Source organism: Tachypleus tridentatus, chromosome 13 (genome assembly GCF_004210375.1).
Source record: "Tachypleus tridentatus isolate NWPU-2018 chromosome 13, ASM421037v1, whole genome shotgun sequence".
NCBI classification, from domain to species: Eukaryota; Metazoa; Arthropoda; class Merostomata; order Xiphosura; family Limulidae; genus Tachypleus; species Tachypleus tridentatus.
Window position 1 is genome coordinate 176,344,152 of NC_134837.1, and position 11,257 is coordinate 176,355,408.

At 34.7% G+C, this 11,257-nt stretch overlaps 1 protein-coding gene across 1 annotated transcript; it reads right to left on the reverse strand.

Moving 5' to 3' along the window:
- Nucleotides 1-1,385: 1,385 nt before the first annotated feature.
- On the reverse strand, nucleotides 1,386-10,949 carry LOC143239799 (insulin-like). The gene is made up of 3 exons (XM_076481316.1): nucleotides 10,823-10,949; nucleotides 2,188-2,404; nucleotides 1,386-1,609 (listed from the first exon to the last, which is right to left on the reverse strand). Exons 2-3 carry the CDS (start codon nucleotides 2,396-2,398, stop codon nucleotides 1,413-1,415), a joined length of 408 nt encoding a protein of 135 aa, XP_076337431.1. The 5' UTR covers nucleotides 2,399-2,404; nucleotides 10,823-10,949; the 3' UTR covers nucleotides 1,386-1,412.
- Between the last annotated feature and the right edge of the window lie 308 nt (nucleotides 10,950-11,257).

Below are 11,257 nucleotides of genomic sequence, written 5' to 3' on the forward strand. Positions count from 1 at the left end.
AGGTGCATTTTAAGCCAGATGACAAGTATGTTAAAGAGAAATTTTGGCCAGAGTTGCTAAGAAAAAACATGTGTCACGGTACATGTGCACCTAAAGCTAGATTGTGAAGTTTGTTAAGAAAGGCCACTGGTCACGGTTGTTAAGGAAATACAGATTGTCAAATATTTTAAACGCAAACCTTCGTGCTCAGATGTCAGGAAAACTCACATATTATGTTACAGACACACCTTTATCTGTGGACAAGTCAATGAGTATAAACCGATAGATGACTTGTGAAGTATTTTATTCCATTTATTTTTAGTGGTTTATTCAAGGGCAGATATTCCAAAGAAAATGTTTGACATAGATCCATTTCATTTGTAAGTTTGCACAAGATATGGACAAACCAAAGCAACTTTGTTATTGAGTATAGATAATGGGACCAGTATAAAAAACAAAGCCCATATCTTACATGTCGAAATGAAATGATTCAGTGTATCCACTGGAACAACCAATTAATTACACGTATAGTAATAACCAGTTCTGTACCAAGTGTGTAAAACATCCATAAAATTAAAAAAAAGACAATTTTAACTGTAAACAGCAGTAGAGTTGTGATAACCTGCAAGGTGAAATGGAAGAGAAATTTGATCAAACGTATTAAATGGAGTTTTATCCAACTGAACAAACGCTAGTTTGTCGCTGATGAATAGACAAACGTAATCAAATAAACATAACCTTTAGAGGCATGAACTGTGATTAACATAATGTTTGATGTTGTTTATTTAATTTATCTCAAAGCCACACGAGGGCTATCTGCGCTAGCCGTCCCTAATTAAGCAGTGTAAGACTTAAGAGAAAGCAGCTAGTCATCACCACCCACCGTCAACCCTTGGGCTACTCTTTTGCCAACGAATATAATACCCTATAATACCCCAAGACTGAAAGGGCGAACATTTTTAGTGTGACGGTGATTCCAAACCGCGACCCTCGGATTACGAGTCGAGCATCTTAACCACCCGGCCATGCCAGGCCTTAACACAGTGACGTGTTAAATATCTGTGGTTAAAGAATATAGTTATAGAGTTATGGTTGTCAAACATGTTTGTTAGTCACAAGGTAGTAAATTGTGAGGACAAACGATATATTGAAAACCAAGACATTTTCTTTGGTAATAATTCATTTATTTCTCATCACAGAAACATATATGACTCTTTCTGCACTCAATCATTTTTTATCTTCTCGCCCCTGAAGACATAGTCGAGGGGTGTATAAAGCGAAACTTATGAACTTTACAAGTCAGAAATAAAACTTAAACTTCAAATAATAACCTTTGGTTTGTGCTCAGAATTCCATAAAACAACGACTTCGAGAAAAAGAAATAAACTACAGTAACAATCTTTTTGTTTTCTTTTGAGAGAAGCCAGAAATATTTATTTATTTCCAGTAGAACCACAGTACGACATTAACTCATTTATTGTACAGCTTTTCGTGCAGCATTCGTCGGAAACACCACGAGTCTGTCGAGATAAACTGTCTCGCTTATGGAATAGAGACGTGGCTATATGGCCGTCGAGGTATCCCATATCAGAGGATATCTGTAGAGCTTTCATCAGTCGCCACCAGGGATCTAGTCGAAAATGTACACGAGTCTTGTTCATACTTTATATATGCTCCGAATTTTTAAAAAGAAATTAACTTAAATCACATGATTTTCGTAAAATAACTTAAAACTATATATTCAAAACTATCGGAATAAATGAACATTTAGAATATGCATGTCAAAATCTAATTTGGAAAATAAAATATCAGTAAAAACTTCAGAAATTCTGTAGACAACGTGCTTACGCAGTTGATAAACTGGACGACGTTTTGCAAGTCGCTTGTTCAATTCTTAAGTATCCTGAAAACTACAAAAATTGTGAAATTTCTAATAAGTTAGTTCACAATCAATTTAGTTTCTATCACTTATTGTTTATTTGTTTCAGTCTACTCTATAGATAACTTTATACCCATATTTCAAATAGTGATTTTCACTCGCTAAAGTAAGTAGTACATGTCATTTATAACTAACTCGATCATTGACATCGGTATTCAAAACTTCGAGTATTATAAACCATATTGGAAAAATCGGAGTTTTATAGTACTAGACCTCAGCTTATTTTAAATTGTATGTCCTGGCTACAGCTGATATGTTTTTGTTTTTACCTGTTCCCAGTTCGGTGTCGAATGGTTCCCTGTCGGACCTTTTAAGAGAAGGAAGGTAATAGAAGCCGCCACACACTATGGAAAGTGCTTGGGAAAGCTCAGAGCCACATAACCTCTGAGATCGAGTTTGAATCAAGTGTTGGCTGGGAAGAGCAGCGACTAGTGAAGTGACAGCTGCGCAGACGCAGATGCTCGACAGCAAAATATTCATTCTTATCTGAGTAAAAACACACAAGCAGTAGAATAAATTATATATTATCATTTTTAAAACAATTATTTTATTTGTCTACTTCAAATGAAATAATCTTGAGAAAAACCTTGTTTTTTTATCACAACAAACATAAGAAATTTAAGGTTCTAAAACACATTTTCAGCGTACAAAACAACTAAAAACTGATATACGATCACGTAGTTTTATCTGCTCAATACGGTCTTGTCAGATGCTAAGATTCCATCGTTGTTTAGTACAGTCTTGTCACCTGGTAATATTCCATCATTCTTTAGTACAGTCTTGTCATCTGGTAATATTCCATCATTGTTTAGTACAATCGTGTCGCATGGTAAGATTTCATCCTTGTTTAGTATAGTTATGACACATGACAATATTTCTTCGTTGTTTAATGAAGTCGTGTCACTTGCTAAGACTCCATCTTTATTTAAATAATACAGTCGTTTCATGTGGTGTAAGTTCATCTTTGCTCAGTACAAATGCTCTGAACTAAGAACTGATATACAGTCATGTTGTTTTGTCTAATGTCACCTTTTTTCGGTACAGTCATGTAACATTTCTGGTTCCACCTTTGTTTAATACAATCGTGACATGTTCAAATAACATTTATAATCATTGTGGTCATATTACAAAGTTTAACATAATTTATTTTATAACTGTATTATAACTATATTATTTAATTTTATCACCATTTATTATACGTTAAGCTTTACTTTCCCGTTAAGATGTTCATGTGACATTTTTATAATTTATTTTGTTTTTGTTACAGTTATGATACATTGCTAATTTTGTACATCTATTATTATTTATTTTATTATATGGTTTGATTTCATTGATTTTTATATCTTCACATTACATACTTTAACTTCATTTATATTTCATGAGATTCTAGTTTTAATGTTTTTATTTGCACATCTTCGTTTCATTCCCGGTTATTTGGTTATTTTAAGTGTATAAACTAAAAATATATGCGTTTCTTTTGTATCTAACAGCCATTTTTAGTATAAGTTTATATGATTGTTTGTTTTGGAATTTCGCACAAAGCTCCTCGAGGGCTATCTGTGCTAGCCCTCCCTAATTTAGCAGTGTAAGACTAGAGGGAAGGCAGCTAGTTATCACCACCCACCGCTAACTCTTGGGCTACTCTTTTACCAACGAATAGTGGGATTGACCGTCACATTATAACGCCCCCACGGCTGAAAGGGCGAGCATGTTTGGCGCTAGCTTATATGAACAAAACTATTCCTTCTGAAAATTTATGATTTTTAAAAGAGTCAGTTTTCATGTTCAACATCTATCAGGATGTATTTGGTTTAAAGTATGTTTGAGATTAAGTGGAATGTACATATACCATATCTATAGATGTGAAAGATTTAACGTATTAAGGTACAATATGGACAGAAATGTATGGTTTAAATATCTTGGAAGATCAGAAAAAAACTGGTGAGGTAAAAAAAGAAAGAGTTAGAATCAAATTAACCTTCTGCACAGTGAGCACTGAGCTCATCCAACAGTGGAAGATTTCCAAATCCTTGTTATATGATGTAACTACAATCTTTCACCTCCCTAAAAACCTTATTAGGTTGTTGTTTCTTTCTTTTTTATCAGCAGGTTTAAAACATAAAATGAGCTCAAAGATATCAGGTTAATTATTTCGGGGAAAAATATCTTCAGTCAGATTAATGTGTGCTTTAATTTTCTATTATTCATATTGGACTTAATACACCAGGTGTATCACAATCACCAAGCTTCACTGGCGGTGCTACAAAGAGGTAAGGGAGCATTTGCCCTGCCACATTTTTCTTTGCTCCCTACAATTTAATTGTACACATATAGAGCAAATGTCATGTATATAATAAGAAATCACGTTCTCACGAGCACTACCACTTTATGAGATGTTCTTTTTTTTTCTTGTATGCTAGAAGTTAACTAGATATATCCTAGAGTAATAGGTTTTCCCTTTAACCCTAAATTTTATAGTAATGGTACTATTGCATTAAGCAATTAATTATTTATTTAAATAATACTCGAAATAACATTATTCACTAATCACTTTTAAAGAAACCTGTTATCCCTCACCCCATAAAAAAATGTCTAGATATACTAGAATTGTCAAAAACCTTCTCAACCGTTCCAAGGACCGTCAACACTTAGGGACTTCGAAACTCAATTCAAAGCATGTTTTAAAACCCAATGTTGGCTCAATGTAATTTATCACACTAAAATTTTTGGGGAATAATGAGTCCTTTTAAAACTACACGTGAATATAGAATATCTTGTTTTGCCTCTTAAAATTGCCCCCTTCCCCAAGTTTCTGGTACTGGCGCCACCACTGCTGAGCTGCAATATTAATTAAAATCAACAAAAGGTCACGAACAAGTAATAGCTTCACCTTAAATATATAAATCTCATTCCTAAAATATTACGAAGCTTATAACCTATTAATTATACGTGGGACAGTCTAACTCTAAGGACTAAGTCAGTTGTTTGTTTAGAATTAAGCACAAAGCTACTGAATAAGCTATCTGTGCTCTGCCCACCACGGGTATCGAAACCCGGTTTTTAGTGTGTAAGTCCACAGACGTACCACTTTGCCACTGACCAGGTGGGTTAAGGCGTTCGACTCGTAATCTGAGGGTCGCAGGTTCGAATCCCTGTCACACCAAACATGCTTGCCCTTTCAGCCGTGGGGGCGTAATAATGTGACTGTCAATCCACTATTCGTTGGTAAAAGAGTAGCCCAAGAGTTGGCGATGAGTGGTGATGACTAGGTGCCTTCCCTCTAATTTTATACTGCTAAACTAGGGACGGCTAGGGCAAATTGCCCTCGTGTAGCTTTGCGCGAAATTCAAAAACAAAAAACAAAATTATATGTTTTTATCGTATGACATTCTACATCCAGGATTTAGACTGGTGTATTAAATTAGCTACCTCACTTTGCGGGTTAATGTTTAGTTCCAATTTAGGTAGGTAGCTTGTTTTAATTAATAGTTGACGAAAACTGTTTCGATTTTACAAATACAATTAATTTTAACAAATGTGGGCCATCAGGAAATCATAAAGAAAGTAAAATAATGAAAGTAAGAATGATTAAATTTTATGACCTTGCGATGTACTCTGGTGCGTGTAATAGTGATCTCAAGTTTGATTTAGGGCTCGTGCACAAACTGTTGTCTCAGAAGGCCGCGCTTGTGATTTTATGGAATCAAAAAGGTGATAATAAAATTCAAACGAATTCTTCCACGGTTTATTAGAAGAGACACGTGCTTCTGTATCCCCTTCCCCAATCTTTAAGAAACTGTTGACACAAGGACTGTTGTATTGCATGTCTGTTCCCTTGCCTCTTCGTTGTTGCATTTGTTTTTTGTTGTTTACTTGTATCAGCACAATATATGTGGCACTTCTAATTTGCAGTGAAGTCGAATTAGTTATTGGGATTATTTCTTTATGCCTGCGTAAATGTACGTTCGGGAAAATTATGAGCTCCTGCTGAAACTTTTATTTTTACGTTCTATAACGGTTTCAAAATAGTTAGAATTATAAGTATATGAATCTGAGTCTCCTTTCTCATTTTACGTTATTTTTCTGTGTGAACGAAGAATAATAAGAAACAAAAAATATCGAGAGAAATAAGAAACCATCCCTCTGGTGGCTCAGAGGTAAACTTGAGAGTTTCTGGTGCTGAGATTCGGAACTTGCTTCCTGTAGTAGGCCCTGTTCTGGTTTGTGTTTTAAAACAATGAAGCGAATACGTTTAACAAACTTATTAAATAAATATAAAGAAACACGTATATTTTGCTTATATTTACTTTAAAATGATATTTATATGTTTGAAAGTAATGTCACCAGTCACTGAAAATTCAGCCCACAAACCAACAAATATATCACAGATTTATCATTACTGTTTGGGAATAATAACTACAGAGAAAAATGTTTTTATCGTGTTTTTTGTAAAGACAAATGGTTTTAAATTATTAAGGTCAGAATCGTTTACCAAGGATAGCTTTAAACTTCTGTTTTGATTACTTTAATGGTAATAAATTTGTTAAACAAACATTCCTAACTATTCTATATAAATAAGACAAATAACCTGCAGATAACATAAGACTGTGTGCATCAGGACAACTATATTTTAGATTCATTAAGACTTCTACATAGAGTAAAACTAAGTGATCTGTAATTTAAGTAAAGCTGTTTGTATGGAGAAAAGATAAGTATCATAGCTTGCGGATCAAAGTAAGGCTTAGGCTCGTAAAGTTAGGATAAACAGTTTTACGTTCTGTTGTTAAAGTACTTGTTTAAATATCAATAACTATCCTTTATCAACGTAACCTAACCTGTTTTACTCTCACTAACAAACCTTAAGTTCTTTTTAGAAACATATCCCAGTTAGTTATACTTTACAAATGTATTCAGTAACTCTATCCTATGGATGGTTAATTATACTTTACAATGTATTCAGTAACTCTATCCTATGGATGGGTAGTTATACTTTACAATGTATTCAGTAACTCTATCCTATGGATGGGTAGTTATACTTTATAAGTGATCTTGGAACTATTTCTTTAATTGTCAGCTGTGTTGAGTCCAATGACAAAGATGACATACTGTTGTATGACATCGCGTCTTTCATCCAGTCAACCTACTGTTGAGGAAGGAGAGGTCATCTTTAAGTCACTCACCTTGACAAATTTTCCATAGATTCTTCTGTGAATGAGGATGTTCAGAAGAGTTCATGGGTGTGCAGTTAGGTGTCATTGTTCATGATTCATACTAGTAGTGTTGTAGACTTACACGTGTGACTTGATGTTTTATTCTGATGTAGCAGTAATTTCTCGTTTCCTTCACCCTACGTGCAGGATATTCATTTTGTATAATTAACGCTACTACATTGTCATGGTAATAACTACAGAGTTCATCTTTACTTTTCTGCACCCTTTTTGAAGCTTAAATTTCCTACTATGTGTGAAATCTGCAGCAACTGTAAAGACTGTCTGTCCTTAAATCTCCCGAGACATGTTGAAAGATATTTTCGTCTCGTGGTTAACTCTCGTTTTTCTTGTTGCTTCTGTTCAAACACACTTAAGCTTCGTTCTATGTTGTAAAAAAACTTACTTTCTTATTTGTAGTGTAATTTTTGAAAATACTTCATTAGTTTGTCTTTCTGCCGTTATTTATATTTCTAATTTGAATCTATGTCAAAACTACCATCATCCTTATTCTTGAACTATTAATCACAGAGAAGACAGCCAGTCAGCAGCACCCGTACGAAACACCTTCACTAAGAGAGTGACTGTCACTCTTATAACTCAGCTTGAAGTGTGGAGAATATTTTTGTGATATCGTAAACATTTGAATCCGGGTCTCAAGCTACGAAATCAAGGGCTCTACCACAGGGCCAGCCCCGTGTTTGTCTTTCTGTCACCAGTATATATTTACATATGTGTGTGTGTGTGTGTGTGTGTGTGTGTGTGTGTGGAGGGATCAGCTCGTAGTTATATTCCTTCACAATAACAAGATCTTGGTGAACTATACCGCGTACAGTTTAAAGTTAGAATAGCAAACAGCCGAAGCGTATTTTGACCTATTTTATTACAGAATGTAATTTCAACAAGACATGTTACAATTAAATTATATTGTGTCGTTTGACACTTGTTTGTTGTGAAACAAAAATATAATAAAATAAGATTTAACCAGATTACTGTACAAGACCTATTGTTGGGATTTGGCCGAGAAGGTAGATCTCTGATTGGTAATATTCCTACTTTTTCATATTTTTTCTTTTCATTGTCCATTTTTATTACTAGGAGAAATAGGCCTGGCATGGTCAAGCGCGTAAGGCGTGCGACTCGTAATCCGAGGGTCGCGGGTTCTCGCCCGCGTCGCGCTAAACATGCTTGCCCTCCCAGCCGTGGAGGTGTATAATGTTACGGTCAATCCCACTATTCGTTGGTAAAAGAGTAGCCCAAGAGTTGGCGGTGGGTGGTGATGACTAGCTGCCTTCCCTCTAGTCTTACACTGCTAAATTAGGGACGGCTAGCACAGATAGCCCTCGAGTAGCTTTGTGCGAAATTCTAAAACAAACAAACTAGGAGAAATACATTTCTGCGTGGGAACAGCAGTTAGCCTCTTCGTAAGATAATAGAAGTTATTTTAATGTATAGTACTGGGCTTTCTGTGGTAGGTATATTAAAATCATACGGGATCTTAGGTTCAAGATTTAGAAGTGTTCAGTATCATACTTAAACCATGCGCTATGCAGTGGATAAAATGCTGGATTGTGGATCTGAAGTTTCTTGGTTACCGCCGAAAAGAAATCACGCTTCACACTTTGAAGGCGTGAGTGCGTTATAAGAGTAACGGACAAATCCCACTGTTCGACTACAGTAGTATTTATCCTTCTAGTATATAACCTTAACAGAAACATAATAAATGTCACTAAAATTAACACCTTGAAATCATATGTATGGTCTGTTCTCTTATATGGCTGTGAGAGCTGGACACTGAACAAAGATACAGAGAAGAGATTAGAAGCTGCTGAAATGTGGTTCCTTAGAAGGATACTAAAAACATCATGGACTGAAAGAAAAACAAATGTGGAAGTCATGGAACTGGCAGGATACAAAAGGTCACTCATGAAAACTATAAGAAAGAGACAACTGGAATTTCTAGGACACATCTGTAAGAAGAATGGGATAGAGAAACAGATGCTATGTGGAAAAATAGAAGGGAGGAAAAGCAGAGGGTGTCAAAGAATTAAATATATCGACAGCCTCAATAACTATGTCACCAAGAACTCAATGAGCAACATCGAGTTGATAAGGAGGATTGACAAGTCTGGCATGCCATGGTCGTCGATGTCTGCCGCAGATTTGACACATGAAGAAGAAGAAGAATACAACCTTAGGATCAGGAACAGCTATCGCAGACAGCCTCAAGTAGCTCTGGGCGAGACTCAACATCAAACAAATAATATGCTGTTAAACATAGTAAGTATATTTCGAGAAGACGAGGTTTCAGTTAAAGTTAAATATAAAGAGTTCAAAAATAAATATTATACAATGGTTAACATATCACCACTGAAATATCTTCGCAAAAATGACATTTTTATTCACAAACCTGTTAAAGCAAAGCATCTCCTCCGTTCACTAATGGAGTCCCGTTGCAGCACGTTTGTCAGTGCGTAGTCCAAGTAGCGTGACAAATGTAGCAGAACTATCAAAAAAATGTCTGCACACCAACATACTTATAACTTAGAATACGCTACTTGTGTTTAAGAAATCGAGTGATGCAGTGGATTAGTAGTTAATTTAGTGGGCTATCTATTGGAAGGTCTAAAGTTCAAGCCTACCATATGCCTCAGAAAAAAATCTTCGCTTCTCATCTATGTACACGTAATAAAAATGTAAGTATCAATTCTGCTATTCAATTATTATTAACCATGTAGCCGGTGGGTGCTGATAGTTGTTTGTTTTATTAAGTTATAAGTTAGGTACAATTCTCCTGATCCTGGCCTGGTCATTTAGCTGGTATGAAACATAGAATGTCATTTATATGAAATTCATATAATGTTTCACATTGTAAAATGTTTGAATTTAAGAGTGTTTTATTAAGTAACTAAAGTATAATATAATATAAATCATGTATATACATGAAAAATAAACACAGCTAAAATACAATGCTTTGTGAAATCACATTTTAAGTTCGTTCGTATGGATTTCGTGTATCTGTTCTTTTTTGGTATGCAATCTAAAATAAACAAAGGTAATGCATAAATCTATAAGTTTAACACGTGATGTATCTAGTGAATGTTTGGTATTTTGTACATGGCTATCTTAGGTTTCATACTTCGATTATGAAGCAACTGTGCTGCCTTCTTTCCTAGATAGCTTAGAGTTAAACTTGAGAATTTATAACGCTGAAAACTGGATTTCGATAACCGTGGAAAGAACACAGATATCTTATTGTGTAGTTTTGTGCATAACAACAAATTACCAATAGCAATAGTTTTTCCTTTGTTGTTTGAATTCTGAATGTAACGGAAGCGTATTAAAGCTAGTGTAGTGTTGAACACTATTTTTGCGTTTCTCAGCTATTACATATCGTCCCTAAAGTGTCAATAAGCATATCATGACAAAAATTATCTATACGTTCAAACTGATGTTGGTGTTTAAAAAACGCCAAGAAATTCAAGAAGTTGAATATGTTTTGATAATATAACATTTGTATACTTATTTGAATTATAAACGTATATTTTGTTGAATTATAAACGTGTATTTAATGTTAAATACTAAAACGTATATTATTTGGAATATTGACTTTTATACTATGTTTGCTTGAACAACTTATCTTAATTTTCAAATTAATGAAAGTTAAAATTAAAATTTCAAAAATTACACGGCTTACTTTGCTTCTCTTCTAGAGGAACCAATGGAGAGGGCGTGACAATAGAACGTGCTCCCAGCGTGTGTGAAGAATTGTTCGTTGGACATTTATAGACGACTTTGATGTTGAGATGGCGCTGCAAGCATCACTTTTCTCCTACACTGTCTCTGAGCAGCGAATCAACGACAGAGAAAAACATTTATCATTAGAAAACAAATCAAGATTAAGGTTGCAAAAACCGATCTGAGTCTTAAAAACACCTGTTTATTACAGCGGGGCTAATTATGCCTTTTAGCATACCCCTAACTAACAGATTTCAGAAAGATTACTGCATTTGGATTGGGATTGATTCCACGGACAGCTATTGCCACCAGACACTAAATACTTTGTAAATAACTAAAAGAACCAGAATAAATTAAGAGACAAAAAAACTAACTTTTGTTGTATTAAATTTTG